The sequence below is a fragment of the Electrona antarctica genome (genome assembly GCF_951216825.1).
Source record: "Electrona antarctica genome assembly, chromosome: 2".
NCBI classification, from domain to species: domain Eukaryota; kingdom Metazoa; phylum Chordata; class Actinopteri; order Myctophiformes; family Myctophidae; genus Electrona; species Electrona antarctica.
This window is the reverse complement of record NC_136807.1, coordinates 8,638,458-8,654,070: the sequence shown is the minus strand read 5'-3', so window position 1 is coordinate 8,654,070 and position 15,613 is coordinate 8,638,458. Positions and strand designations below refer to the sequence as shown.

General features: G+C 43.7%; 1 protein-coding gene across 2 annotated transcripts; it reads right to left on the bottom strand.

Moving 5' to 3' along the window:
• Positions 1-1,009: 1,009 nt before the first annotated feature.
• Positions 1,010-15,329, bottom strand: LOC306936293 (uncharacterized protein). Of its 2 annotated transcripts, XR_013791478.1 has the most exons (10): positions 15,194-15,329; positions 14,601-14,700; positions 13,790-13,961; positions 9,401-9,546; positions 7,786-7,962; positions 6,621-6,737; positions 4,064-4,150; positions 3,774-3,921; positions 1,448-1,899; positions 1,010-1,387 (listed from the first exon to the last, which is right to left on the bottom strand). XR_013791478.1 is itself a non-coding variant. In XM_079519782.1 (9 exons), the coding sequence occupies exons 1-9, from the start codon at positions 15,205-15,207 to the stop codon at positions 1,877-1,879; spliced, it is 984 nt and encodes a 327-aa protein (XP_079375908.1). In that variant the 5' UTR covers positions 15,208-15,329; the 3' UTR covers positions 1,010-1,876. The 2 variants fall into 2 exon arrangements, 1 of the variants encoding a protein (XP_079375908.1); XM_079519782.1 differs by having other exon boundaries at positions 1,010-1,899.
• Between the last annotated feature and the right edge of the window lie 284 nt (positions 15,330-15,613).

Genomic DNA, 15,613 nt, shown 5'->3' with positions numbered 1-15,613 from the left:
AATCAAGTATTAAAGTGCAGCAGAAGTATCAATTTCCAAATACTTTTAGTATACTTAAATACTATATAGTTTACTTCAAAAATAAAATAAAGTGTGTCGTGAAGAAATATACAGTGTATTAACATGTACATACAGTAGATTAAAAGCAGCAGTGTTAAATCCAGTGGCGTGCACAGACATTTAGAGGGGCAGGTGCTCAAGTTAAAAAAGGGCACCTTGTGCAGCGCGTGGAACCGGCCGGTTGCCTTAATCCATTTTGGGCGGGAACCCCTTTTGGTGTTAGCATTATGTTATGCTTTAGCTATTGAAAAATAGCAGATCTACAAGCTCATAGCGCGCCACCGAGTGGCGCGCCATGAGCTTGTAGGTCTGCTATTTTTGAAAAATCAAAAAAAAAAAAGAGAAAAAATAGTTTTTTTTTCTTTTTTTTTTCAAAAGGGCACATTGCCAAAAGGGCAGGGGGTGCTCTAGCACCCCCTAGTGTCTATCTGTGCACGCCACTGGTTAAATCGAGGCAGAATGTAATCATAAAAAAGCTCCATGTCACCAGAAACATTCTTTGGTTTCTAGATGTAGAGCATTTTGTAGAATTTGTTGAACATCAAAAGCCACTATGATGAATATCACTGTAAGCAAACGATCTGTTAAAAACAGAATTAAAATTAGAAGCCATTCTATGAATAAATGTCAAATAATTTAAATTTAATGTAGCATGCAGCTTGACCACATTTCAGTCTGGCATCCCTATTTTGGGCACATTCTCTGAAAATAGCAGCTCTAAAGGCTCACAACACATCACACGCCGTGTGTTTTTCAGTCACCTGGAATATTTTAGTTTAGTCTAGTTTTAGTCTAAACTAAATCGACAGTTGATTTAGTCGACTAAAATGTATTTTGGTGGTCCTTGATGCTGTCGTAATTTTACACTTGTTGAATTGAACAAGGTGGACCCTCTTGTAAACAAGTGTAATGCTTAATTGGGTCGTCCACTCACAGTTAACAGTCTTTGTATTGAGTTTGTGCTTGAAATGTACTGTAATTCTGCAAACTGTTAATAAATATTTCAATCAATCAATCAATCAATCAATCATGGGACCCGAATGAAAACAAGACCGCAAGGTCTTTCTTCGGTGCTGTCCTTTTGGACCAATGCTGTGCTTGACTGTACCCTGTACTGTACCCTGTACTGTTTGCATCTTATTATTGTCTAATAAAATTATCAATCAATCAAAAATAGCCGATCTACAAGCTCACACGTTGTGAGCTTGTAGATCTGCTATTGTCAGCATGCAACCAAGTGTAAAATGACTTATAATGGATATCTTGTCCACTAGTCCCCTTCCTAACATTTTAGTCTAGTTTTGTTGACAAACAAATGTCATCATAGCTTAGTTTTCATTTAGTTTCCATTTAGTTTTCGTCAGTGAAAAAAGGTAAGTCGACGAACATTCTTCGTCTTAGTTTTAGTCGACTAAATCAACACTGGTTGTGAGCCCCTAAATCTGCTATTATCGTTACTTTTGAAATTAGGATTGAACAGTTGGTGAGCTTTTGGCATCATCATACAAGCTGCACTGAAGGAGAAGCATCCGCTAAACGCGTGAGTTTAAAATTGACAGAAATCCAACGCACACAATGTGAGCCCACCGGAGCCCACTCAAACTGGCCTTTCAGCAAGATGTTTCAGAACATGTTCATTTTGTTAGTCATCTCAGCGGAATGGTGTTCAGTGAAATGTTGGCCGAGGTCCTCTTCAAACACCGACCCAGAGAAAACTATGGCACTCCAAAACACCAAAGCGTTCTGAAGCGTACAGTAGGTCCACCCGAAATAACCGCGAACCACGTGACGTCGTCCCTCCATCGGTGCGGGACGTTTACTGCATTGTGGATGCAAACACTGGGGAGAAAGAAATTAGTTGTTGTTTTTTTCTTCAAAGTAGTAATGCTTAATTTCAAAAAGGTGTAAAATGCAGACTTGCAAAGAAAAAGATTCCAAGGCACTCCGTCTTCAATGAAAAAATATATTATTTACGAGCAAGGCAACAAGGAAGAAGACCAACGCGTTTCGACCTACAAGGTCTTCGTCAGGGTCTATCTGAAGAGGATTTGGGTTATTGTCTGGGAAGTGGGAACGCTTTGTACAGTGAAGATCAGAGCAATACAGAGAGAAATAAAACAGGCGCATTTATATGTACAGGTGTATTACCTCAAGCATTACTAGGTTATGGGCATGTCTTTATAGGAAAACAACATTTAGGAAAATTGTAAATAAATACATAGCAGATATATAAGCCTATAAAATAAAAGTCTAAAATAACAGCTTGTTGAATACATTTGTTGACATAATTTGCTTTGTCTGTTATGGGCCTGGTTTTAGTTTGAAGCTGCAATCTATAACTTTTTGTTGTTGATTGAATACAATGTCATTTTAACCAATCTGTATGGTAGAGTATGTTAACACAATATATATATATATATATATATATATATAACTCTTTGGTTCTCAAAGTGGGGTCCTTGAGGGAGGGAGTTTCAGGGGGTCCCCAGCTAAATGGACCCTTATGGGCGGGTCTGTAACTAGAGTTAAACCAGTAAGTGTGCACGCATCCGCCTCGTTGACGGCAGACTGCTGGGCAAACGCCCCTCCCCTATGGCAAACGCTGGCGCTTTGGCATGGGGGGGGGTCAGATCAACATGGAATGATGTTCCATGTGCCATATAAAGGGCATGTCTTGAGTGTACAACTGTACAAAAATCTTCTCTTATGGGGGTCCCTGTCAATAAATGTCAATTTGGGGGTCCTCGACATGAAAACGTTTGAGAACCACTGATATAACCAACACAACTAGCTTGTCTCCCCCTGCTCTTCTGTCGAGACATTTAGATCCTGTGGTCAGGTTGGACTCCTACTGGTTGACAAGAGGTATTGCGTCGTAAAGGGGAAATGCTAATAGCAGCTTATCCTCTGCTAAAATAACCACTTTCTGTCATAGATGGTTATCAGCGTTATGAATGGCAGCTTTAATCTGAACCCAGTTTGAGATAACACGTTGCACAAAGACATGTAAATCGCTCTGGATTAAGAGCGTCTGCTAAATGCCTAAATTGTAAATTGTAATTGTAAAGACACAGACAGGACGATAAGGTTGTAAACTGAAACCCTCTATTCCCTGGTAGCCTACTTGTTTCCTTCACACCATATCTCTTCGCCGTAGGGGTTTAACCCATAGAGCACCGAAGTCTGATGTCACTTTCAGTAGAGGGCGTCAGTCCCCAGGTTCATGTATTTTTTATTTGCATTGTAATCTCCATAGGGGGATTTTAGGTCGCATTTATTTTTCAAACTGTGTTTGAAAAATAAACCGACCACCCCGGCCTTTCTGTCAGGGGAGTGGCTGTGCGTCGTTAATGATTTCCATTCATATTTGATACAGCCAGTTTCTGGAGAAAATTGAATTAATGTGGCCGCAAAAGCCTTGAAACAACATATGAAGGCAATGCTAATATACGTCATGCCCAGCTGTCAACACATTGCGTTTCTGAGATTCCTCGTTGACGTAAGCTCAGCTGGTGGTGACTCGACTCGTACTAACCACGAAACATTAAATATCAATAAAATAAATGTAATTACCATTCAGTTTCTGTTGTGCGACGGGCAGATGCAGCCACCCGCCTACCCGGAAATGTAGTCTCTGCGTTGTTTGACTCGTTTCTAACGCTTATTTTGTTACTCTTTGGGTATATTTGTACATTGTAAGTAAGTGTACGTACTCCTCTCCCTCAGGCCTCGGCCAAAGCTCCGGACCATTCTGTAGAGGGCCCAAAACAGCACCACTTTGATCAGGACTGAGATCAAGGCTCCAGTGACGGCAGCACCCTCCAGGGTGTACGATTTATCCTGGCCCCATTTGTCGATGACCTGAAATCACAGAAAGCCATGTTGACCCCAGGAAGAGTAGCTGCTGCTAAGTTGGTAGCTAATGGGGATCCAAATAAACAATGAACGATCCCAAATATATATTGAAATAACATGAAATAAAATAAATGTGTTCACGACTCACCCTGTACATCAAATAAACAAAATAGGCCACTTCAGGAATGTTAAGCATAATGAATGCCCAAAGCAAGACCTTGGCTTCTTTTAAAACCTAAAATGAGAGAACAGAGATATATTTGCCACCCGTTACATTTGTCTTACATATTATCTACATGAGTAATCTCTCAGTAACCTCTCGGCACCACTGCCCTATGCATATGCAGACCGCGGCCATCTTACCATATTAGTTAATGGCAAGGTGCTAACAAGGTGCAACTTCCCATAGACAGTCCATTCATCCAAACAGAAAAGTCCTATCTGATTGTCAAACTCGCCAACATTGCAGCTGTACAAAAAGTTATTCTCTTTCTATCCTCAAAGTGTTTGTTTCATAAAAGCGCTGACTGATACTGATTTACAGATCGTGACTTTTCTCTCTCCATTTTTAGGCAAAATAGGAGAGCGACTGAATAATGGAAAAGCATTATTGTTTGGTTGGGAAGAACTATTATTTATTGACTTTGGGGTAAATCTCCTGAATAAAAACACTGTTTAAACCTTATACTGTTTCCATGTGTTGGCTTGGGTCGGACTTCCCAATATGTTCAGTCCACGATAGGACATTATAGAGGCCAATATCTGACTCAGGAATTTATTATTGGGGGAAGTACACACGCAGCGCCGCAACTTTAAATGCCCTCCTGATCAGTCTGCTACTTGGGCTGGCATCGGTTTATCTATGGCTGTGTATCAGGAATACATTAAATGTATGTAATATCACAGCCATTCTAGGGCTAAAAGTGTTGCTGCTGGGTACTGCTCCAGATGCTACTTTTTTGTCTTTGCGTTATATCAGAGCACTGGTTTGTCATTTGAACACCAGAGGGCACTGCTGTTGTTGCAAAGAAAACTTAAGCTGGGTTGGCTTTGGGGTGTGAAACATTAAAGCTGCAATCATGAACTTAATTTATGATGAATAAGATTGTATTTGAACCAATCTGTATCGTAGGCTAAACTAGAGTATGTTAATACATTATAACTAGCACATTTGCAGTGGTTGGAGGTGCTATCCCTAAACTCAGATAACCCAACACTAGGATATCATAAAATGAAAAACACAAGTTTATAACATTAAAAACGACTTTTGATAACAAACTTCATGTTATAATATGATACTAATCCATTAATAAAAATGTCTGCCATGGCACCAACACGCTTCCATCCATACATCCCCTTTACTGGGTTCTTTGCTTTTAACTTTTTGTGTCACGTTTTGTCATGGTTTATGAGCTCTTTATGATGGCGCCAATAACACACATGACTCGGGCTGGGTGATTAATATGATGATTAATTATAACAAAAGAGAGAAAATGGTTAATTTAGTAGATTATAAAGAAATCTATTTGAATTTTGTCAATTCGTTGATGTATAAGAAATGTAAAAGCATTTTTTTTAAAACTTCACCTGCTTCTCTCAATTGTTTGATGAACCATGGGATGGGTCCGATTAATCGTTAATGGAATCAAAATCTATTATTTAAAAAAAACAAAAAAACACACACACACACACACACACACACACATTGGTGGTTCTAAATATCGGTATTAAATTGTAATTTGGGTTTAATTGCCCAGTTGTAATTGGGACAGATTGTGTCAGTACAGACTAGATTAAAGGCACCAGAGTGAGCCACTCACAGCGATGGCCCCGACAGCCGCTGTGAGGCAGGCCCAGAGGACACCGAACCCCTACTCACAGCGATGGCCCCGACAGCCGCTGTGAGGCAGGCCCAGAGGACACCGAACCCCTACTTACAGCGATGGCCCCGACAGCCACTGTGAGGCAGGCCCAGAGGACACCCAACCCCTACTCACAGCGATGGCCCCGACAGCCGCTGTGAGGCAGGCCCAGAGGACACCCAACCCCTACTTACAGCGATGGCCCCGACAGCTGCTGTGAGGCAGGCCCAGAGGACACCGAACCCCTACTTACAGCGATGGCCCCGACAGCTGCTGTGAGGCAGGCCCAGAGGACACCCAACCCCTACTTACAGCGATGGCCCCGACAGCCGCTGTGAGGCAGGCCCAGAGGACACCCAACCCCTACTTACAGCGATGGCCCCGACAGCCGCTGTGAGGCAGGCCCAGAGGACACCCAACCCCTACTTACAGCGATGGCCCCGACAGCCGCTGTGAGGCAGGCCCAGAGGACACCGAACCCCTACTTACAGCGATGGCCCCGACAGCCGCTGTGAGGCAGGCCCAGAGGACACCGAACCCCTACTTACAGCGATGGCCCCGACAGCCGCTGTGAGGCAGGCCCAGAGGACACCGAACCCCTACTTACAGCGATGGCCCCGACAGCCGCTGTGAGGCAGGCCCAGAGGACACCGAACCCCTACTTACAGCGATGGCCCCGACAGCCGCTGTGAGGCAGGCCCAGAGGACACCGAACCCCTACTTACAGCGATGGCCCCGACAGCCACTGTGAGGCAGGCCCAGAGGACACCGAACCCCTACTTACAGCGATGGCCCCGACAGCCGCTGTGAGGCAGGCCCAGAGGACACCCAACCCCTACTTACAGCGATGGCCCCGACAGCCGCTGTGAGGCAGGCCCAGAGGACACCGAACCCCAGGATGATGCCGTTGACCAGCGACATGGATGCTGCAGCCATCATGATCAGGATGCACAGGCACAGCTGGGAAATAAATAATACAAAACAAACATCTCAAACATCTCAAATCATGCTTGCTTGCTCTCAAAACGAAGGCAGTCGCACCCGCATCCCCCCCCCCCCCTGCCCTACCTTTTCTTTTCTCTTGGAGATGCAAGGAAGCAAGTTGGCGCCGTACTATGGCGACACGCTTAGTGCAGCTCTCGTCTTATTGTTTGTTTTCATGTTGTATGTTTATCTGTCTATAAGACAGAGTGCTCGGAGCAAAAGAAATGTCATTGTCATATTTTCAGATGGGGGTCGGCGGCCAATTACATATAATTCTGGGGCTCCTTGACATGAAATAGTTTGAGAACAACTGGCATAGAAACATAGGTTTTTCTGAGAAAGACATTTGTAGAATCGTCCTAGAATGGTTGAAACTGGGACCAAACGTGTACACCGCGACGCATTTTGAGTTTTAAATTTGTTTTTATACAATTTGACAACTTTTGCCTATAATGATGACATGCCCAAAATAGACAGTTTTCCTGCTACAGAGCAGGCTATTTCAGTGGTATGTTACCGTGGTTACTGAGCAGTGACTATATCCACAGTAATGGTATTCTCACTTAAATTAGACAGACTTATGTACAGTAAATATAAGCCTTTGAATAATAAAATGTAATAATGAAAACATCCAGCTTAAAACATGACATAAATGTCTATATATATACCATAGTGTTTCAGAAGGGATTTAAAAGACAAAACTGGGATTAAACTGTGGGCCCTAAAAACAACGAGAAAGAAACCTACAGCATTCAATCATCATTAACCTCTCATGCACAGACATCAATACGTAGACGCCTCATTGGTCACTGCCAGGGCCGCACGTCCACCACATTAAGTAGGGCATAACTCCACTGTCATAACTCCACTGTCATAACTCCACTGTCGGAAATATGCCTGAGTAGGGTTGGGATCTGGACCCGGCGGAACCGGAGAAACCAGATCAAACATTAATCACATTTGGAACCGTTTAATACCGGAACCGGTTTATCACACTGTCCGCGGGGCCGGTCTTGTGTCCTACCTGGGCCTGCAGGTCAAAGGTCACCATAGAGAAGCACAGGTTGAGCAGGAAGTACTGCTCCTGTAGGCTCTCCAAGGCCCCGCCCACACGGAAGGCCATCATGTTTGGTCTCTGGATGAGCAGAGTGCCACAGAACACGTGGAGCACGCCCACTCCCAGGATGCATCCAAACCGCACCTAATGCATGGAACATAAAGCGGAATGCACAATACATGCGTCACCAGGCTTTCCTTCCACCTCGGAGGTTGGTCTACGTTGCTAAATTGCTGCGTGATCAGGCCGGGAGCGGGTGACATCGTTACGTCATGTTGTAGTCATTGTTTTGTAGTCATCCGGCCGGAACCCTCAAACCATCAAGTTTTGGTTTGAGGGTTCCAGCCTGATGACTACAACGTTTTTTTTTGATTGATTGAAAATTTTATTAACAGTTTGCAGAATTACAGTACATTTCAAGCACAAACTCAATACAAAGGCTGTTAACTGTGAGTGGACGACCCAATTAAGCATTACACTTGTTTACAACAGGGTCCATCATGTTCAATTCATCAATCATCTGCTCCCGAAACAAAATCTGATTTTTTTAAATTTTTATATATCAATGAAAAAGCACTAGGACGTGTGTACACGTCCTCTGGATCCATCGGTTGTATTTCATATGACGTTTCCACACGTCCTACGGTCTGAATGTGTTAATGGAGGAGGTCATTCATTAAACAGATTAAGTTCAATAAGAACAATAGTAACTCTTAGGGGTCCCGGACCCCATGTTGAAGACCCCTGAGGTAGAGTGTTCAAAGGGGGAGTTTCAGCTCAGCAGTGGCCAGTGGTGTCATGCTCGTAGAACGGAGTAGCCTACCATGGCGTGTGGTACCCCCCAAAAAAATGACGTGCACACACAGGTACGGAACGGAACAGTGCACGTGCGTGCACGCTAGAACGCGCCCCCCTCATAGACGCACTGTACCCAAAAATCCATTGGTTAGCCGGCCCTACTTGCATAACAGGTTTCCTGGCGGTGAGCTCGCCGGACGAGCCAAATAATGTTGTACTTTTACTCAAGTAATTTTTTTTTACTTGTGACATAGTATTTCTATATTGCAGTATTGATACTTTTACTTAACCCATTTTGAGCGGGAACCCCTTTTGGTGTTAGCATTATGTTATGCTTTAGCTATTGAAAAATAGCAGATCTACAAGCTCATAGCGCGCCACCGAGTGGCGCGCTACGAGCTTGTAGGTCTGCTATTTTTGAAAAATCGAAGAACGACTGACATAGAAACATTTTTCAGAAAACTGTCAGGATGTAGAAGACATTTTTAGAATCTGATCTCAGGTCAAAATGGGTTGAAATGAAATGAAATGAAATGAAATCTATATTTACCCAGGGTATCTGGGCTAAGCTCAAGAACTTGTTTCCAGCCAGGCCCTGCTCATAGAACACATTTCATCGTAGTGGTTGATGCCTTGTTCAAGGGCATTTCAGCGGTGGTAATTTTAACGTGTCGGACGGCTGGTTCGAACTGGGAACCTTCCGGTATCTAGACCGCGCCGCTATCCGTTCGGCCACCGCTGCCGGGTTAAGTAAGTAATTGTGAGTAGTTTTTCCACCACTGACCATTAGTTCCGGCTTGTCCTTTGCTGGGAGCACCGAGAAGTTGACCACGGACCTCACCATGACCACCAGCACGCTCAGCACAAACACCACCAGCTCCTGCCTGTTCTCCTGCAGGATCCCGCGCGTGATGTAGTAGATGCAGAACACTGTGTGTGGAGACAGAACCATGTGATGTAGTAGATGCAGAACACTGTGTGTGGAGACAGAACCGCGTGATGTAGTAGATGCAGAACACTGTGTGTGGAGACAGAACCATGTGATGTAGTAGATGCAGAACACTGTGTGTGGAGACAGAACCATGTGATGTAGTAGATGCAGAACACTGTGTGTGGAGACAAAACCACGTTAAAAAGCCACCATGGATTGCCTGCTTTATGATCTTTGTAGAAAATGTTTAAGACACCCTTCCTCCTCTCATGGTCGAAGTCCAAAGCTGTTTTGTTTTTGTTCCCCTCAGCAATAATGTAAATACTTTCGTTTCTTGGTTGTTGTTTTGTTTTTGTTTTTTGTCTTTTTCTTTTTCTGCCCACTCTTTCTTCTTTTTCTCCTGAAATGTACACTCTGAAGTGATATCGCCCTGTTGCCCCTGTTAAGTGGTTACTTGATGCCATATGTAGTCCATCTGAAGAAAGCAAGGATTATACAGAGACATTGGAGACACTTGGAGGGGGGATGAGGGGGAGGGAGGGAAGAGGGGTGAAAAGAAAATCCTGGGAATTGCACTTGTCCTATGTATAAATAGAAATGCTGTCTATACTGTACTGCTTTTTCCAAATAAAAAAAATATTATAAAATTTTAAAAAAGCCACCATGGAGAACACAGTCAGTGTTTTCTCTAAACTAAACAAAATACATACATACATGGATGCACCTGGGACGTATCCTCAGTGATGTATCCTAAGGTCATCGGGGTTTCGGGTCTCGCAACATCATACCCCTCGCTCAGGTGACCCAGCCGGGGTGATCAAGTCCCGACTTACGTCCCAGTAGCTACCCTCGATCAGTCCCATTAGAGAAAAACCAGGGCCACTCAATCCGTTCTTCCTGAACTACTCTGCCGGGACTGGGAGGTACCATTCTGGCGCGTGGAAGGACTAGGCTCTGTGGGTTGACTCCTGTCCGGGCCCCTCCTACGTCTCACCAGGTCCACTCCTGCTCTCACCAGGTCAGGCCCTGTGCGTTGCACCAGACTCCCAGCACCAGGCACTTTATTCAGGAATAGTGGATTCTCGAGCCGCAACAGTTCCGCAGGCTCCACCTTGCCCTTGGTGGTGCCGCAGGCGCCGCTTGAGGCTTGAATGGCCCTCCTAAAGGCCTCACCATGGGTTTGTTGGGCTTCTTCCTCACGGAAGACACAGGCTGGGGCGCCAACCCATACTGCTCCCGGGTGCCGTCTAATTTCCGGCTGCCACCCGTCTCTCCGGTGGTCACCAGACTATTCCTGGTTGTCACGTAGTCTGTTCCTATGAGTCACTATAAATAGAATAACTAAACAAAATACATACATACATGGATGCACCTGGGACGTATCCTCAGTGATGTATCCTAAGGTCATCGGGGTTTCGGGTCTCGCAACATCATACCCCTCGCTCAGGTGACCCAGCCGGGGTGATCAAGTCCCGACTTACGTCCCAGTAGCTACCCTCGATCAGTCCCATTAGGGAAAAACCAGGGCCACTCAATCCGTTCTTCCTGAACTACTCTATTCTTAATAGATTTTCAAAACAACACTACAATTAATTAGAGTACAGTTTAGACTTTAGAGTCAAGAGAAACAAATGGTGGTTGTTTGCAGGTCACATCGTGGAGGATTCAAAGCCATGTCTAGGTCTGTCTGCGTTTAACCATATTAACCCTGGCACCCCTATTTTTGGAAATGTTTCAAAAAAAGTATAATAATAATAATAATAATATATACATGTATGTATCTTTTTGTCTCCACCAGGCCGAAGGCATGGGGAGAGAGTATGTTTTGCACTCCGTCCGTGTGTGTGTGTGTCCGTCCTTCTGTTACCAGCTAATCTCCGGCACCGTTAACCCGGTCGATGCCAAACTTTGCACACACACTCCCTGGATGCCAATGATGAACCTCTGCCCCACATTTTCCAGAACGGCCTGTTATAGCGCCACCATGAGGCAGCTTTTCACATTTTTTACCTAAACCTGCACCGATCTGTGTGAAACGTTGCATGCACACTCCCTAGAGGCCAAGGACCTGCATTTTCCGCATCTGCCTTTTATAGCGCAACCAGGAGGCCGACTTTTGTAAAACACATTTTTTTTATATTACTCCTCCAGATTCTGTCCAAATCTGTCCATCCTAATTGGCTATAATTGGCTTTCACAGTTTGCAAGATTGCCCCGTTTTGAACAAAAGCCTCAAATCATGAACGCAGCATGCAATTTACGTGAAATCTTTCACACATTTTCTTACTAGGCTGAGTAATATATCCCACCCTTTTCACATTGGCCTGTTATAGCGCCACCAACAGGTTGATTTTTGCAAAACACATTTTTGGAACAAAATGCCTCAAATCATCCAATTGCCATCAAAGGCGTATGAAGAAATGGCACCCTTTTCACATTGGCCTATTATAGGGCCACCAGGAGGCCACAAACTGACCTGCCCTGGTGGAGACCTGTGCCCCGAGGGGCACTTTTTCTAGTTTGAATCTATATTTGTCTACATTTAAAAAAAAATGCCCTAAGCATAAAACAGGGCTTAAGTGGTTTAAGGGCAACTTGGCTTATTCTTATTCTATCCAAATCATGTCGTTCTATTGCGAGGACGAGTAAAATCTGACATAACTCTTAATGTGTTCTCTGTGTCAAAAGTACACTTCAAGTGGCCAAGCTACATCAATGTAGTCTCTCTTGAGTCTGATTTTGAAACTATTGTAATGTGTGTGTGTGTGTGTGTGTGTGTGTGTGTCTGTGTCTGTGTGTGTGACTGTGTGTGTGACACACACACACACGCACGCACGCACGCACGCACGCACGCACGCACGCACGCACGCACACAGTCACACACAATGCGTGCGCATTGTAAATTGCGTACTCATTGTAAAGTATCCAAGTATAATCATTGCCGTGCTACAGTACAACATGCAGACCAAAATATTCCCACAGTATACTTCACTTGCAAATAAAAAATGCATCGTAAATCGTTGTTGTAAAGGAGGATCAGTGGCGTGCACAGACATTTAGAGGGGCAGGTGCTCAAGTGGAAAAAAGGGCACTTTGTGCAGCACGTGGAACCGGCCGGTTGCCTTAATAGTGTGAGATTTATAGATTGTGGGGCCTAAATAATATATTAGAAGCTTTTTATCAAGAATTGATCAATGTTACCATGGTCCACATACTGTACAGTGTAACTGTACAAAATAAGCACCCCCTAGTGTCTATCTGTGCACGCCACTGAGGAGGATAATGGTACAGCAGTAATAAACACTTGATTGATACAACAGAACATTTCAGCAAACTAAAGTGAACTAACTGTAACTTAAGGCTGCCTGACATCTAGGTTTGTTTTTTCTATCGCGAGTTAACGTTTGCGATGCTGCAGAAATAAGGAGCTGCTGTGCTAATTTGGCTGGGAATTCCACAGAACCATTCATCCAGTTCCCAATTAAATCAGCAAATTGGGAAGTAAGTCCTTGGTGGGAAGTAGTGGCCACATCAGCCACTACGGCTGAATGACCTCCACCATTAATCATCTTCTACAGATGGCATGTGATGTGATCATATTAACCCATTTTGACCTGAGATCAGATTCTAAGAATGTCTTCTACATCCTGACAGTTTTCTGAAAAAGCTATGTTTCTATGTGGGGCGACTGTGGCTCAAGAGGTAGAGCAGGTCGTCCAATGATCCATGGGTCGGCGGTTCGAATCCCGGCTCCTCCTGTCTACATGTCGAAGTGTCCTTGGGCAAGACACTGAACCCCAAATTGCTCCCGATGTGCTGGTTGGTACCTTTCATGGCTTCCGCCGCAATCGGTGTATGAATGTGTGTGTGAATGGGTGAATGTAATGCACAATCTATGTAAAGCGCCTTGGATAAAAGCGCTATATAAATGCACAATTTACCATTTTTTTATGTCAGTCGTTCTTCGATTTTTCAAAAATAGCAGACCTACAAGCTCGTAGTGCGCCACTCGGTGGCGCGCTATGAGCTTGTAGATCTGCTATTTTTCAATAGCTAAAGCATAACATAATGCTAACACCAAAATGCGTTCCCGCCCCAAAATGGGTTAAGGAATGTCTGGCCGCTGCACGGTTGGGTGGATTTGGGGAAGTTAAAGCCAATTTCCTGCAGATGGTATAGCTGCCAGTTTACTAAATGTTCTGCTTGGGTGAAAGGAAAGCTAATCCAAGTCATGCCACTCACGGATTCCAACCAGCTGGATGAGGGACACGGTCACGTCGTCTTGGTAGGTGTACGAGACCTTGCTCTGCTGGTAGATGTTGGACGTTGTGAGCCCGAGCAGCGCGAGAAGAGACGCCAGGGTGAAGCAGAAGTAGAGCTTCACCAGGAACGACAGCTCCGACCAAGGCTTGATCTGCGAAAGCGAGGGGTTGTTTTTTGAGCCATGACACTAACATGATGATGATGTGCAAGATTTGTGAACTGTTTTGCGACAAAAGAAGGGTAGCCAATGGAATACAACCACTCTAAGGACTACTATCTGTACCAAGTTAGACTGCTACATCTGCTACTGCACATGTAAACAGAGCTGCTACCTTTAAACACATCTTAAATCTGAGGTTTATTTTAGTATTTAAATAGCTGTGAGAAAAAAATGCTGCTATTTGTCCTTAAGTGACTTTAAAAAATTGCTGCTTGTTTCAAAAAAAGCTTTATGCGCTGTATAACATGTATATAACGACACAATGTGAAATAGCTCTGTTTACAAAATGCTGTACCCCCTCCAACTGTATATACTGTCCCCATTTTCAACTGTTTTTATTATATTTACTGTCCCCATTTTCAACTGTTTTTATTATATTTTGACACTTTGTATTTGTATGTAAACATATGTTTTATCATGCCAATAAATGAATTGAATTGACATGATGGGAGGTTACAACTTTGATCAGAAATAACTCATATCAAATGTATATATATATATATATTTTTTTTCCATCAGTCATATAATTAGACAATACAATTTGATAAAAATGGGGGAAAAATGACTTACAGGCCCACATGGTGTGGGGATCAAGTCCTGGTGCCTTGGTCTCAGGTTTGGAGATGTGAGCTGGTCTGGGTCTTGTCCTTGCCGGCTGCCTAACAGAGGACTGAAATAGATGATGGGACAAGTTCTATAGACACATTAAAAGCATCCAATCCTTTGCACAAAGAAATATGTCACAATCCTGACATTAGACCCCAGATGAGATGGAGGACCCTTATGTGAACAAGTCTTAGTGCTTTTTCTGGTTTTATCCTCTTAGCGGATTTTGTATTGATCTGTACTTTCTTTGAACTGTACTGTAGACAGTACTGTACCCAAAATGTCCAATGAATCAATCAATCCAACCTGTAGAATGCCTTTTATGTTGTTACATATTATTTAACTTGTTGAAATGTGCACTATAGTTTAAGTTTTTGAGAATAGCAGCATTATAACACCAGCATATCATTGGATAACAGTGTAACACAAACACAACACCATACAAAACATCCATGATCCAGATGTGTCACATGGTCTGTCATGCCCCATCAGCACCTCGGTCCGTTATTTACGGTTTTAACTCGAAAACATTTTTTTTTAACAACACACAAACTCACCTTACTTCGTCCATTTCTCTCCCAGCTGTAACGCGGCCGTTAACTCTACATTACTGTAAATGTGTAGCATCCCATTACACTAAAGCAGTGATGAAATGTTAGTATGGTTCACATCATCAGACCCACCAGAGATGATGGAGAATCGATGTGGGTGTTTACTGTACTTCCGCCTTCAAAACAACAAAATACATGTGTAGAATAGGTGTACGCATGCGCCAGATGTTCCGATCGAGTGTGATCGGTGTAATCCGGTGTAGAACGGATGCGGAATGGCATACAGCAGGCGTGCTCTAGACCGGATCATGAACACTTATACAGTCAGTATTAAATAATAATAAAGCTTTATTTGTATAGCACCTTTTAGGAACCAGTCACAAAGTGCTTTAACAGAGAAACATATATAAGGACATAGCAAGGAGG

Bases quoted from the DNA above. Each gene is read 5' to 3' on its own strand.
- LOC306936293 (XM_079519782.1), bottom strand. The intron at 9,547-13,789 runs GTGAGTGGCATG...CTCCACACACAG, and splicing joins CATCCAGCTGGTTGGAATCC to TGTTCTGCATCTACTACATC. The intron at 6,738-7,785 runs GTAGGACACAAG...TTTATTTCCCAG, and splicing joins CCTTTGACCTGCAGGCCCAG to CTGTGCCTGTGCATCCTGAT.